Source organism: Pteropus medius, unplaced genomic scaffold, assembly GCF_902729225.1.
Source record: "Pteropus medius unplaced genomic scaffold, Ma_sr-lr_union100, whole genome shotgun sequence".
Classification (NCBI taxonomy): Eukaryota; Metazoa; Chordata; class Mammalia; order Chiroptera; family Pteropodidae; genus Pteropus; species Pteropus medius.
The window spans coordinates 53669-69340 of record NW_024344241.1 but is presented as its reverse complement, the minus strand read 5'-3'; the positions used below and the strand labels follow the sequence as shown (position 1 = coordinate 69340).

Sequence of the window (15672 nt, the reverse complement as noted above, 5' to 3'; positions counted from 1 at the left end):
TGTTTCTAGTAAGGAAAAGATAATATGTCATTCCTTTAGCAGTACAAACAATCTTTTATCAAAAGAACACATTGGGTTTTATTGTGTCATTTGTCTGAATATAGACTCAGTGGAATATCTAAATGATACCCTGCTCTGAACTCCAAGTTGAAAGTAAGTTTTTATTATACTTGAGGGAAACAATGGGTTCAGCTGCTTATTGCAAGGAGCAATTGCCAAGGGAGAGTTAAACTCAATTACTGTAACCATACTGAATAAAAAATACTGCCAAGAACAAAAATACGCCTGGGTAAAGACAGCCACTGAATAAAAAAAAATCGACATAAAGCGTATCAAATATTTATTTATCTGGGCAACAAAGGACTATGATACATTGACAGGCATGGAAACTACTGCCAGCACAACTCAATACAATACAACTAGAACTGCTTCCAAAATGGCCAGTGAAAATACAGAATACCAGGTGGTCCCAAGTGTTTGAAGTTCTTTGAACAAAAAGAAAGAGAGAAAAAATCCCTAACCCTTGGTTTAAAGACAATACTCATTTATTGCTCAGTAATGCTTTTAAGGGAGGACAGTGGGATAAAATTAACTTTTTTTTCTCCCCACATTACATAGAAGGGTTATCAAACCACTCAAGTTTAAAAATCTTTCCAAGGTCCAATATCAATTTTTCTTCCAGTTCAATGAAAAGCTAAATGTAATACTAATTGTATATAAAATTTTATTTTACTTGTTTATTTGTTCAGCTGTTTCATTGTCGTCTTTAACATGCTACAACAGGGCTAAATTCATGAATCCCAGAGAAAAAAAAAAGTCCCCCAAACCTTGAATTTCTAAATAAGTACCATGAACCACATGAAGAACTAAGAGGGAAGATTTAAAACCCACTAAACAAGAGGTAAACAAGATCACCAGATAAATAAAAAAAAAAAAGGCTTAAAACAGACTCACCATATTTACAATTCCCATTAAATTACACATAAATAAATATATACAGAGACATGAACACTGATTCCCTTATATAACTGTGAATCGTGTTGCCAGAGAAAGTTCAAGTTGGTCGCTTTACCTTGAAGAGGAAAAACTTCTACAACTGAAGACATGACATGGAACTTCGTGTATTTGTGTTCAAGTTTATTCACAATACTGATAAAAATGTCATTATCCTTTTTGCCTTTTTTTTTAAATATGGCTACAATCTGAACTGAAGTATGTAAGGGAAGGTGGTGATTCAGTCCCATGAAGCTCACACCATTTTTTTAAAATTTTTACATTCTTTTTTTAGAAAAAAAGTTTTAATTTTTGTTGTTGTTGTTGCTGTTGTTGATTTGTGGGATTTTTTTTTTCTTTTTTAAAAAAAAGGTTCACAAACTAGGACAGAACTTTTCTTTGCTGGCATCACGGCCTGTTCTGTTCTCTTAGGCTCCACATGAGGGCAAATGGAAGTTGGTGCCGATGGGGAAAGTTGAGGCAGGGGCCTGAGTCAGCAGGAGCTGCCCTACTGACAGTGGAGAGCAGGCCCCAAGACTCCCAGACTGGAAGATGAAGGCGGTGGCAGCAGCAGCAGTAGCAGCAGCAGTAGCAGCAGTGGGGGTTTTGATCCCGGAGCACCCGCCGTGATGGTGGTGGGGGGAACTGGGTGGTGGGGAGGAGAGAGGGCAGAGGAAGGAGGGAGGCCTGGTGAGGCATGAAAGTGGGCAGGGCCGGAGGAGAGTCTCACTTTCTGTGTTTCTCCTCTTTGTCACTGCTTTTGGCGCTGTTGTCCGTGTGGCTGTTGGGGTTGTTGCTGAGGTACATTTTGTCCATGGCCTTAAGGGCCTCAGTGAGATAGTTCTGCAGGGCTGTGACCGCGGCGCACACCGCCGGGCTGCCGAAGCCGTGGGAGATGAGGTTGAAGTGGGTCAAGCAGCTCTGGATGCCGGGCTCCAGGATGGGGTTAGGCCGCGAGTTCCCCAGGGGAGATCGGTCCTGAGCCAGCAGGTCGGTGAACTCTTTGCATATCTGTCTACAGCACAAGTGAAGCAGAGAGAGAGAGAGAGAGAGACATGAGGCTCCCCTGCGGGCAGCACCAGCAGCAAAAAGAACCTCTCTCCCTGCAGTTACCTCTGCCTGGATCCAACAGACACTGACCTGACCCAAGGCCCCAGAGACAGATATGCAGTGGCCACATGCTGGGAGATCCAGTGTTCACTAAAACATCTCTCCTTCCTTAAATCCTTCCACATACGCTGCTTCTCTCTCTTTCTCTCCCTCTCCCTCTCCCTCTCTCCTCCAAGCTACACCACTCTTCTAATCCTCTTCTCTCTCACTACACCAACATCCTAGACACAGGAAAACACTTCACACATGAAAATACAAACAAAGGAGAGTAACAAGGACAAGGAGTCGGAAACACAAGCCTCTCTTCAATAGCCAATAGCTTGCAGCCATCAGCTGTCCTATTGAAAATTTATAGAGATCCTCTTCTCTGATCTTCTAGAGAAACCTCAGTAACAGTCTGTGGGATGAAGTCTCCACTCATTCACCCTCAAATCAATTGGATGTGAACACAAAGGCAAAACTTTTCTTGAGATTATTTAGCTTTTTAAAAAAAGGCATGAAAAACTTGTTACTTGGGGATAATTCAAAGTAGTTTTGGGAAGAAGGAACAGACGTTTTAATTTCCCATTCCAAGTTTTTTCCCACACATCAAAATAAATTAAAATTCTCTAAGGAAATTGTGACTATAGATGTGCTTAGTAAGCTAAAGGAAGAGAAAAAGTTGAAATACAGGCAGATGAGGCCTACACACTGGAAGCTCTGTCTCTGAATCTGGGAAACAAGAACTAGCTCAGGCATTCCTGTGGGGGAGGAGGTTAGGGAGAAGGGAGAATGGGAAGCACTGGCAGGCTGCCTTCTCCAAGACCAGCTGATGTCCCCAGGACAGAAACTGTCCCACCAGAGGCCTCAGCCTCTGCCCTCTGGTTTCATGCCCTCCTGTGACATGGACTTTGATAATTAAGGGCTTCCAAACAAGCCTTTTAATTTCCAGAAAACATATCAAAACAATCATTTTCTTTTCACACACCACCTGGAGAAGCCTATTCAGCCCAGGCACCCATGGGAATATAACTTGGGCCATTTTGAAACCTACTTGACATCCCGCCTGTGGGCTAAAACTTCTAGGCTGCAGGGTGTGTGTGTGTGTGTGTGTGTGTGTGTGACTTTTGAGGAGGGAAGAAAAAGGAAGGCAAGAAATGGAATAAGGGATTAGGGTTGAAACTAGGACAGCTTCTGGCTTGCACATTTTGCAGGCCACTGCTTAATCCTTGTCCTTGGAGAACATTGACAGAAGACAAAAACTGATCTAGGCAAGCCAGTTACTCCTTTAAGGACTTGATTCTGGTCTTTCTCAAATGACATAGTCACAAATCTGCACTCAGCTTTGACCAAATCCCTACTATCCCCACCCCCACACATATTAATTTTTTTTTTTCCAAATGAGAAGGTAGGGCAGAAGAGAGGGAAAAGACGGAAACACATGAATAATCCTACTTGTATTTCCCCTTTAAAATAGATTATGGTTTATAAAATTGTGTTGTGACATCAATATTTACAACAAAGCTGATTAACACAAAAGGAAAAGAGGAGAAATGTGAGAGCAAAAACAATTTTGATTTTTGTTTCTCTTCACAATGAGATACAGAGACCCTGAAGAGGTAAACGCCTTACTTTGTAGCCAGGAGCATGTTTTTTCTTGTCACTTGCTCATTGGGATCGGAATGTTGTCGGTTGAGAAATTCAGCTACTGCTTTGGCAGGAAATTCGGTTTCGCACACGTACCCAAAGTCCCTGGCAAGGTGGACAGCTTCTCCTGGCAAGAGGTGAGAGGGAGGCGAGTGCAAGAGAATGAAGAATTGGGATCAAAACTTCTTCCCAACAACCTTATTTTCTTAACTAAGACGTTGAAGGAAACATATTTCCGGCATTTTATTTCCCTTTTGTATGATCTGATGGATGTTATCAGGAAAAATGTGCACATATCCTAGAAGGCCAAGATGATTTGAAAATATAAATCCCATCCACTACCCTCCAGTCTCATCCCTCACCACCCTAATAACACTTTTCCAACTTCCCTCTTAAAACGTTTCTTGTATTCCCACCTCACACCTATCAACACATTCATAAATGATATTCATAATTACTCCTTGAGCTTTTCTGCAAGGGAACAGCTAAGGGTTTACATTTTAACTTGATCGCATATAATTATCTGTTCATCCAAACCGATTAACCAAGAGGATTTGAGGGTCACTCCACTGAGTCTGTCTGTGTTGTTGATTTTCGAATCTTTGGTTTTAATTTCCTGAACCAGTTGGTTTTTACTGCAGGGCTTCCTGCCATTAGCTCCAGCTCCGGAAGAACGCATGCGCCAATTAGAGCATCAAAGCCCTCTCCGCAGAGCTTGTTTCCATAAAATGGAGCGGATCACAAACAATAACAGTTCTCCAGAAACTGCCTCCCTGCTACAGGACTCAACCCCCAAACCCATACACACTCTTACACTACTTCCAAAGCCACTAGTGCCATTTTCTTTACATATAGTTCTTTTGGGATATGGATAGAGGGTTCTCTATGCACTCGTGTTATTTTTAATATAATAAATACAACGCTATTGTAGATGAGTTTCTGGCACTAAACAATTGCTTATTATTTAAGTTATATTTTCATCTTTGACACCATGGTTTAACACCATCTTTAACAAATGATTCATAGGATTCCTCTTTAAAATTTATGGCTTTAAACATTTTTTAGTTATTTACAAAACCAGAACTTGAATTCAACTGTGATATATCTCCTCAAATACAAGATGTAAATACGATAAAATGCCTTCTTTAAATACAAATGGAAGTTTTCAAATGTTCCTGATAATTTAAGTGCTTTTATTCCTATTGGCATAAGACATTTCTAAAGGAACACAGAGGAAAATGCAAGAAAGCTATACTTTTACACCAACACACTCAAACTTAAGCCAATTTATTATCAGAAAAACTTAACAGGAATCTAGAGGAAGCAAGAATGTGAGTGGATTCTGGTGACAACATATCTTGAGCAGGAAGTCAGACAGAGTTAGCTTTTGTTTTGAGGGGTTTGGAAGCATATATGCGTATGTTGTCTGTGTGTGTGTGTGTGTATGCATGTATGGGTGCATGCATATGTGTTGAAAACTGCCATGAGAAAGTTTTTACAATGCTTATATATTTTTTTCTTTTCCTATCCAAACAATTCAAAGTTTAAAATTGCTCACTTTTCTTCCTCTCCAGTAGTTAAAGGAGAGATAAGGAAGCATATGTTTGTAAAACAAAAACCTAAAAGGGCATATAACCCTTAGCTTTCAGGACGGTCTTAAATCAGGATGCAGGTCAAAGATTCCCAAATTAATTCAGGAAGTAATGGTCACGCATTTCTCAAACGCAGATGTCAGAATACCTTAAGTGATTTACTGCTGAGCTCTATAAAGGAGACAGGAACTTGGAAATATGCAGTTCTTAAATTTTCACAATCATTTAGGTCAGAATTGGGCTGGAAAGGTAAAATTTTGTGGCAGAAGGGAAGAGGAAAGGAGGACAGAAGTAAATGCAAATCGTTTTTTGACATGCAAGAATTCCATTCATTTCCTGCTTTGTTCTCCGGGGGGAAAAAAAAAAAATGAAAATGCCCAATTGACACAAAATACAATCAAACATCTGGCCACTAAGTATCATCCATTTTCCCAGAAGAAAGTTCCTTCTCGTTGGCAAGTAGACTCGCTTACCCTCCACTAGTGATGTGAGCAGGGTGACGTTGGCAGCTTTACGTCTCCCTGCTGGCAGATTTAATCCTATTTTGTCCAGTTTTTCTCTTAAAGATCTTCCTCCATTTTTAGACTTCGCCCTGTTTCACAATATATGGGAGAAAGGGATTTAGAAAACATTGGGGTTGCTACGCCTCACATTATAGTCATTTTGACAACTTCATAAAACGTGCTTCTAAAAATTAAGAATCATGGCCCCGAGATATTTAAGGGAGGGAAATCTAGGAAAGAATGGTACAGAAAGAGCATAGGAGATAAATACTTATTAAACTGTAAAGCACCCCCAGTGTTCAGTTATCACTGCATCTATTGTGGCAGGTTGGAAGGTTTTGATTTCTCAACTCTCTAAAGAAGAACCACAAACAAAAAACAACTCTCACCTCTAGGGGTTGAGCTATTTTTCAGTTTAACTGATTACTGTACATTTTCCCTGTTGTTACAATCACACAAATCCCAGTAGGGTCTTTAAATTGTCTTTGTAAGATCTGTTAGGTTGTTCAGAGTAACCAAAGTTATCATCACTCCCACATTTCTTGCTCTGGCTTTAGCCCCAATAGGAAATTTGTTTCACCAACTGTTTACATGCCATGTCACCAGCCTAACTGGAAATGTCAAAAGTTGATATCAGCCTTTAAAAATTTCACTGATTTCAGAGACAATGGAAGCAGTTCTAAATAGATGTCTAAATAGACTCCCATAATCAGAAAGTGGTTAAGATAAATTGTTTAAATAAAACAGCAAATTAATTAATTTCAGATTTTATTCCCTACTCAAGCGCTCTTTAATTGTGTGGATTATCTTATACTCCCCTAGGTAAACAGTCTCCAATATTGGGGATGGGGGAAGGGGAGAAAAAGGCAGAGGATGGATTCAGATCTGTGACAGTGAAAGATTACAAAGGGAAAGCAAAATGACTCTGAAGAAGGAAGATTAGAGTAGCTCTTAAAATCTTCCAAAAACAGTTTCGTAGGCTTTGTATGAGATATACCCCATCAGAGCAGAACTAAGAGTCCATAGATAGATAAATGAATAAATGTCAGAAGGATGAAGTGTTTGGTGTACATTATTTAAAAAAAAAAAAAAAAAAGGAAAAAATGTGTAAATGTTATCTGGGAAATGTTCAACACAAGACCCACCACTCAAAACTTCACCTAGGAGGACGAAGCCCTTAGGAGGAAGAAACTCGCCCTGAGGGAAGATGCTTCACCTCGCTTACCCTTATAAAATCTTACCTACTAAATGAATCATTCCGATTTCATGAGGGTGAGATGAGAGTCCCTGGCCACCTATGTAACATGCATTCGCCGGTAGCGACTACACATAATACACTTAAACGTGCCTTGCACGCTGCCTGGCACACACAGCGGCCGCCGTACATCTCAACCATTAACGTGAGTGCCCTGGGCATGGGAATTCGCTGTCTGGCAATGACTGCGGGGTTGTAGCGTGCGGACTCAAGAGAAAACCACTGTTGTGTACTTAAAACCCCCAGGGACGGTGGGTTACTGTCGGAGATCCTACACGTTGGTATGGTAAAGTGAGAAGCCCAAGAAGCAGCTTTCCATGGCCTGCAAGGTGTGCGCGATGAGGATAAAGGTGGCTGGAAAGCGCCCCGCGGCTGCAGCAGCTGGGACTGAGCCCACGGCGGAGAGAGCTGCGCGTGCGCGCAGGAAGGGGCGGGAGGGACCGGAGGACCCCGTGAGCGCGCTGCGGCTGCCGAACCAGGCGCGCCCCAGAACCCCAGAGCGCGCGGGAAAGCGGCGGAGAGCGCAAGCGCATGCTACCTCGCCCCGCCTCCAGCCCCCACCCACCCAGTTTCACGCTCTTCTCCCCGCCCCTTTCTTTTCTCGCGAAGGGAGGGCTGTGGCGCGAGGCCCGTTTGCGTCGCCACCCCAACGCAGGCGCAGTGTTTCCCCTGCCGGCGGGGCGGGGCGGGGCGGGGCGCAGCGGGGCGCGGCGGGCTGCGTCAGGCCTCACCTCCGCAGCACTCCGCCCAGCAGCGAAGCGTTGAGACACTCCGGGGGTGAGAGGCGCCGCTGTACTTCCGCCACCGTGACCTTGTACTTCGAGGTGGAGCTGAGGAGCGAGAGACGACCCGGAACTGAACAGAAGACTTCGTTGGGGTTCACGACGCCACCGAAGAGGTTGTCCTTGTTAATGGGGATGGCGGATACGGCGTTGCTGTTAGACTTGGACAGGGACACGGGGCCTGTGGAGACAGACCAGGAGGCCGCTTGTGGGCGTCGAGGATCCCACCCAAGTCCTGCCAGACCTCAGCTGGGCCGGCGCCCAGGCTTGCGCCACAAACCCCACTTTTCTTCCACCCCTGAAAATTCCATGGCTCTTTACCCATCTCCTTCCCTGTTCCCTGCTCTATTCCGTCCTGGGGATCGAGCCTCTGCCACTCGGCGCGCCTCACCCCACCTCACCCTACCCAACCCTGCCAGCCAGGCCTGTGCGTCTTCCTGGACCCTTTCCTTTCAGCCGCAAAAGTACTGTGTAGAGCTGGTGGTGAAATTGTGACCCTCTCCGCTCTCAGCATCCGAAGGGAGTGGGCCCTAGACGAGGTGCTGGAGCACGGGTTTGGGGTGCAGGGGAGGAAGTTACGTTTGCAAACGGAGAGCAAGCTATGCGTACTTTGAAGTTTTGTGGAGTGAGGGGTTTAGTGTTGGGAAGAAATTGCTTCAAAGACCTATAATTAAAATCAGCCCAGAGTTTAGATGGCTAAATCAGCCTGTAAATGAGCATTTCAGTTAAGGCACCAGTCTGGGAAGTGGTGTATTCTGTTGTTAGACACCACACATGCCCCATCCTTTTGATAAATAGGCCCTTTCCTGTGTTTAGTTTTGAGAGACTCAAGTTTTGGAAATCCATTCCAAGTCCCGTTTTGAATAAACAGGCCTACCATAGAATACTAGCAATGTGTCCTTTTGTTGAGCAAATAGTTAATAGTCCTCCACTTGTGTCTTCAGAGGGAATGTGGGGAGGATATATTACTAATTAAAATTATAAGCTCTTCATTGTTGGACCCACCATAGTTAGAAAAAAATTCAAGACCAGCAGGAAGTGTACTAACGTTACCTTTCTCAACACCAATGTAATTAGATGCATTCACAACCATTTTAGTACAGTATGAATTTGTAATTTAAAATTCCACATGTAGATATATATAATATACATCCATTCGCATCACAGTATTCCTCCCTCTTTAATGGGGATATTCTAGACGTATGGGGAGGTGGGGGTGACGGCTCTAGTTTTGGATAGATCACTTGTGACATTAATAGCTCTGGGGAGGCTAATAGAGACAATAGGAGTTAAACGAACTCTTGAGAGATTACTAATAAAAGAGCCAATTATCATGTCGACTTGGAAAGAGCATCTCTTAAGATTTATCCCTTGCACATCTAATTTGACGTGACAAAGACTTCACAGATGCAAAAATGAAACTTTAAACTAGCTAACAATATACTGATTGGGGTTAGAAATGAGAACAGTTTTATATAGCATCGTCCTCTGGTGGTGCATAGAATCCTGAAATGTAACATTGCCACCATAACAAAAAAAAAAGCTGCTGTGAATAGCATTTAGTCCGATAAACTTTATTTCTACTCACTAAATACAATACAGATTACAAATCCATCCAAATTACTTGACACTTTTTGAAACAATTTTTGCTCTGAACAATTAATACTAACAATCCTGACATCTTCAAGATGCTAATTTTAACCAAAAGCCAAATTTTTGTTAACCTAATTCACAAAGTTTAAAACCCTCAAACAGCTAATGAGAAATTAAATTGAAGAACATGGAAGGTTTTTTCCCTCTGGTAAGGAATGCTACATCTTTATCATCTGTCCTTATATACTAATATTAAATTGTTTGCACTCTTTTAGACTGTTACACTTCTTAACACTCGGCCACTCACACAATAGATTAAACTATTAAAACGTTTCAAAATTGAAATACCACTTTCAAATCAGTTCAACTATTACACATTTCATGTGTTTGTCTCGATATCGTTAAACTAAATTAAATGGTCAAATCATGAATCAGGACAAAGCTAGCCTGTTGCCACTACTAACACTGAAAGACGATCATTTAAACATTGCTGTTCTATGCCTATTTGCTAATTCTGAGCTTTTAGGAAAATCCTATTTGAAAAAAATAAATACAGCTCTGCAAGATCTTTTAAATAGCACTATGCCTGTAAGGACATGCTTGGAATGCAGAAGGAAATGGCTTACCTTTCTTAATTACAGTTTGATCTGGGATGTTAATACCCGGGTCTTCTACATGCTGCAACAAAAGGATACACATGGATGTAAATGTATAATCAAAACAAAAGGAAATGAATATTCTGTGCAAGATGGGGGGAAGGGAAGGTGTAGAATCTAAATTCCCCCCATCTAGCGACATTTATATATAAACATCTCCTCTTGGCTTATTGGAATTTGGGGCTTTGCAACTCAAGAGGTTTCACTGCACACCCATGGCCAATTTCTCCTCCCTCAGCAAATAATCCATGTTTGAAAGGTGGAGGTGGGGAATAAAACTTTCCTTGGAAATTAAATCAAGTCTTGGAGCACCTAATCTTTCTCACAATCAGTTCAACCTTTTTAAATGCATCCAGCATTAGTTTGGTGCCTTATCAGCTTCGGACTTCTAGCGATTCCAGTGCTCAGGCAGCAAAAAAACAGAAACACAATAGAAATGACAGAGGCAAGAGTAACAGAGGAGTGTTGGAAATATTAGGTACTGTGATAAATAGCAAATGTATATACACCCCTTCGTATGGAAAAATGAAAAAAATTTTTTAAAAGGACTACTGCCTAAACTGGATATCAGATAGGAATATGAAAATGATTTAAAAAAAGAAGAAGAAAAAAGAAACCTTTGAGGTTTTCCTGTTGTCCAGCAGCACATTGCTGGTGTGGGATTTTTTTTCTTTTTTCTTTCTTTTTTACAGACGAATGGATATACATGTGTGCCAGAGTTAAAACGTGATTAGAAAGTAAAACGAAATCATGTTTTCTAATGCAGAAACTGACAGGCAATATAATGTCTGGCTGTGTTTACAAATTAGCACCAGGGCTGCTGAGATAGAAGATTTCGTAATTGTTACCAAACACAGGCATTGCCATTTAAAAAACTATTACTTCCTTCTCTAGTCTTTGTCCAACAATAATACTGATTCGAACCTTTTCCATTCTGTCTTGGATTTATGCTCCTGTTAATTGTGCCTGATCGCAATGATTCCGGGTGGATGGTACTAAGTTGCTTTATTACAGGTTTTATTATACTCAATGCTCTCATTTGTAACTTGCCTAAAGTGCTTCTGGATTTAAGTATAATTAAATTGAGAAATGTTCAGAAATGACTACTGCTGCAGTTCTTGTGTTTTAACTATATGGGGAAATATGATCCCTTTATGCATGCACCCTAAACCCATAAAGTAAATGTAGTGTGGCATAATACTTTTATTTGTGTTATTTCTAGACCTTGTCCATACAGGGAAGACTGTTAAGTTTAAAACCCCACTGAGATATTAATGATTAAATAATTTTCACCATCGATTTGATTTTCTTAAATATTTAGCAGCCATTCTTATTAAAGGTTAACTATTGCAGCAATAGGAAAATTGAAAACAACCCTTTTCGTGACCCAAATTCCTTTGAAAGATTTTTTTCTTAAAAGGTGGAGGAGGGAGGGGGAAGAGCAGCAACTGGGTTTCCTTGTTTTTATTTGATCATTTGGTTAATTTTTCCTACTGACCAATTTCACCACAAAGAGTGACTATACAGGTGTTAAGAATTCACACCAGCCACTTTGGAATTTTTGCAAAGTAGAGCGATTCTAATTCACAGTAGTTTCCAAAGCTTGCCATGTTATTTTGCAATTCAAATATTTCTAAAGAGGAGGCTAGGAAAAGGATTCACAGACTCTGAGAAGGGGAACTAAAAGGATCACAACTTCCAGGTTTGTTTTTTAATTGCTCTTTTTCTCAACTATTGCTCCTCTCATTTTTCTTCCCAAGAAATGCACTATTTAATAGCGATTTCTAAAAACATGTTTGAACACACGCACATAACAATGCTTACTAAAACCCACATTGGATCAAATGCCTGCTTTCCTGGTTTCTATGAAAGGGTACTAAACATAACCAACAAATTTCAGTGATTAACTGGGCTAAATGAGAGATGTAATAAATTTTCTATTTTCCTATGAAACTTAAATAATGTTTTAAATTCACCATGCAAGCAGGTAAGTTCATCTGACCATTTTCTTTGCAATCTAATGCAGTAATCATTAAACTGTCAACGGACATATTGCTGCAATATTTGATGCAGTAATTTGAAATAGCATTTTAGCAAAAATCACATCCAGATACATTTCCTCTCCAAAGAAAAGCAGCATTAACAGAGCCTTTACAGCTTTAATAAAATTATTGGCTTGTTCTAATTCCATTTCAAGAAGGTTGTGAGGAAACCATAAATATGTAGAATTGAAGCAAAGATGCTGGTTTAAATTTAATTTCAGAAAGTATTTTCAAATTATCAATAGCCTGGTTTACATTGTAAATGGTAAATGCGCTAATCCCATGCTTATTAAGAAATCATTTTAAACTGCATTTATTGATAACTGAATTAGAACTCAAATAATGTATTGCCCAATAGTCTCAAAACATTTAATTTAATATGAGGTGTAGCAGGTTCTGATAGGCGTTGGGATCCTAGCTAATGATTTATGAGGTCAGCACTTAGCACCCCTAGGAAGAGAAGAAGGCTGCATTTTAATGTCTCTCTGCCCAGATTTGCTACTTAACTATTCTTTAATCAGGGGAGGGTATACATATAACTTTTAGATATCACTAGTGCTTATAAAATCCGGTAAGATAATTTTATTAGTATATCTTTAACACTTTCTTTTAAATTGCGAGGACATTTAATGAGCTTTTGCAGTTGAATTTAACATCTTTTTCAGGACAGGGAGAAATCCCCATGCCAGACTCAGCGGGAGAATTAGATCCTCTCCCAATCGAAACAGTTTACTGTCTTGGAGAGGGGACGATATTGTTAATGGTGACATTCATCTGATCTTTTTGTGCTGGAAATGGTAATGCAGGCATTGTTTGAAGGAGCTCCAGGAACCACTGTTCTAGGGGCAGAACTCAACTTCTTTTTAATTCGGTTGTCTATGTTGGGTCTTCAAAGTGCCCGCCCAAAAAATAAAATGGAAATTTGAAAAGTAAACAGCACTGAGGGAAACCCGGGGCCACCAGCTGTATATTCCCGGTATCTTCTCTGGGGGTGGGTGGGTAGGGGCTTCACTCCCTCTCTCACCCGTCTGCGCAGCCTCTTACCGGGACGTCCTCGATGGCATGAGGTAAGGAGTGTATTGGGAGGTCTCCGAGTCCCGAGCCAAGCCCGTGTGGGCCGTGCAGGAGGTCCTCGTGTCGCCGATAGTCTCTTCGAGGATCCAGGCCCGACAGCTGGTGGGGAAGCCCCCGGTGCGTGTGCAGGAGCCCAGACTCCTGGCTCTGCCTCTGGCCGGGCCAGCCTGGGTGCTGCGGCTGCGGCTGGGCGTGCAAGGGGTTCAGGCTGTAGGGGTCGTTGACGTGGGAGTAAGGATCTTGCGACTGGGGGTAGATAGGCTGGTAGGGTGGGGGGAAGTAAGGGGGCTGGAAGTCGGCATTGGGGGTGTGGGACAGCGGCGGGGCGCTCGTGTAGGGAGATTGACCTACAGTGCCCAGCTGGGGCAACCGTGCCGTCCCGTTGCTGGTGCCGTCGTGACGGTCCTAGAAGAGAGCAAGAGGAAGGGGAAACAACAAGTCAGACGTTGAGTTAGAACTCTCCATACTAAATCCACCCGCAGGACTGAGTGGGACACTGCCCTTTCCTGTCGGCAGGCCGCAGAAAGAAATGAACTCTAAATTGTTCATTTCGGAAAATACCCCAGAAGTGAAAAGGGCTCTCCCCAAAACGCAGAGAATTAGACTGTGTAAATGTGGGGGACATAAGAAACTCTCCTTAGCCTTTTCTTTCAAAGGGGGAAAAGACAGAAAAGGCCTCCCGATATACAGCCTGTTAAGCTGCAGCGTGAAACCTCTTTTAAGCAAAATTAAAATTCCTACTAAATATTAAACAGTAGAAGCGGCCTTTTCTTTTCCTCGGGATTCGAACCTGCCTGCCAGTGCGTTATTGTTTACCCTGTTCCATTTATTTGGAGGGGAAAAAAATCATACATGCTCAAAGACTATTGGCATTTCATGACTGTTTAAATAGAAACATATTTCGTAGAGGGGCTGTAACGAAAGCACACGTTCAAATTACCAGCTTAAAGAAGGTTTTAACTGCAGGTTGGGGGTCTGTCTTTTCCGCTTCCTTAGGAGTCTTTTTCTCCACAGGGTCGATTTATGATATGGATGGGGAAAAGGGGACTTCAAGTCAAGGTTTAAAATAGAAAGAGTCGGCCTTATTTGGTTTAAAAGAGAGGGGGTGCACCCTGGAACGGAGGCCCCCGCCCCTTACACCCCAGCCCCAAAGGGCAGAAGGAACGCCTGACTTTATGTTCCTCTATTGCAATTCGCTTGCAAAACAAGCGAACAGAGTTGGTTACAGGAAACGCGAACCCTTGGAGATTTAGCCTGGGCCGGTAGAGTAGGGGACACGCCGGGTTGCGTTTTTCCTGCAAACGGATTAAGCATCAAATGTTGAGCATATCTTGGGAACAAGTGAAGACGCTAGGAAATAAAGATGAACGTGGCGAGAAACACGCCTGGCAAGTAGCGGTGAGGTAGGTCTGCGTGCGGGAGAGGTCGAGCGGGGACGCGGGGTAAAGCATTCTATTTAAATGGAAAAGAGAGAGAAAAGGAAAGAGGGAAATGCAATGGAAAGGGATACCCTGTTGGAAACCTGGGCGTGAAACCCGAGGTCTCCGGCAGCTCCGCAGCACCAGGTTTCCAGAATAGAATTCCTAAGGAAACAGGGATGGGGGTGGGGATGGGACTCACCATAGCTGAAAAACTGTGAACTAACATCTGCGAAGAGTCTGGGGTAACGAGTCAGGGTGGAAAAAAAAAAAAAAAAAGCAAGCCTGGAGAGCCCGGCTGCCCCGCCGCCCGAGTACGCCCCACACAAAAGGCGCCGGGAGCCTAGCGCCACCCAGGACTCCAGTCACCGCGCCGACGCTCCCCCGAGCGCTGGAGCCCGGCTCTGGTCCATCCGAACTTGAACCACCGATTCTAGAGGCGCCTTCAGTTGGTCGAACCCACGGTCTCTATCCTGCCGTGATCGGTTATGATTCAAAGTTCCTTAGAAAATGAAAAGCCCCAAAAAAGGAAAAAGAAAAAGTGTGTGTGTGTCTCTGTGTGTGTGCGTGTTCCTTAATCCGTGTCTCCCCCTCTTTTCTTAGCGGCGGCTTCGCTTGAGCTTCTAATAACCGCGCTGGGCAGCGTTCCTGGAGCCTCCTAATAGCAGATATTCATGACTATTAATATTACACGAATACTTAATAAGGGAAGAATGCCTGGAAATCGAGCGTGAAGCGGAGAGGCAACTCGCGCCGGAGCCGGCTCTCAATGCAGTCCATTGACGGGAGCCTCAGTGTAGCAAATCGGAGGTGGGGAGCGGGAGCGCGAGAGACAAAAAGCCGGCGAGAGAGGGAGCGGGCGAGCGCGCGGGGGGCCGCCGCGCGGCGTCTGGCGAATCACAGGGAAGGGGCAACATTTTAAAAGGTTGCAGGGCATGCAAAAGTGAAAGAGAAAGAGGGAGCGAGGGAAACGGAGGGAGAGAGCGCAGAGAGGGAGAATGTGTCCGCTTGCGTGTGTGAGAAAGAAA

At 42.9% G+C, this 15672-nt stretch overlaps 1 protein-coding gene across 4 annotated transcripts in view; it reads right to left on the bottom strand.

The window, feature by feature from the left end:
* Positions 1 to 1679: 1679 nt before the first annotated feature.
* Positions 1680 to 15672, bottom strand: part of TFAP2A (transcription factor AP-2 alpha) — a 21345-nt gene continuing 7352 nt past the window's right edge. For 3 of the 4 annotated variants that reach the window (XM_039869363.1, XM_039869362.1, XM_039869361.1), the window contains exons 2-7: positions 13197 to 13631; positions 10081 to 10132; positions 7811 to 8042; positions 5795 to 5913; positions 3715 to 3856; positions 1680 to 2008 (exon numbers count right to left, since the gene is read on the bottom strand). In XM_039869363.1, coding sequence (XP_039725297.1) covers positions 1720 to 2008; positions 3715 to 3856; positions 5795 to 5913; positions 7811 to 8042; positions 10081 to 10132; positions 13197 to 13631 — 1269 coding nt within the window. In that variant the 3' untranslated portion in view covers positions 1680 to 1719. Of the gene's footprint in view, positions 2009 to 3714; positions 3857 to 5794; positions 5914 to 7810; positions 8043 to 10080; positions 10133 to 13196; positions 13632 to 14846; positions 14931 to 15672 lie in introns of those variants that run through there. The other variant, XM_039869364.1, reaches the window with a different exon arrangement.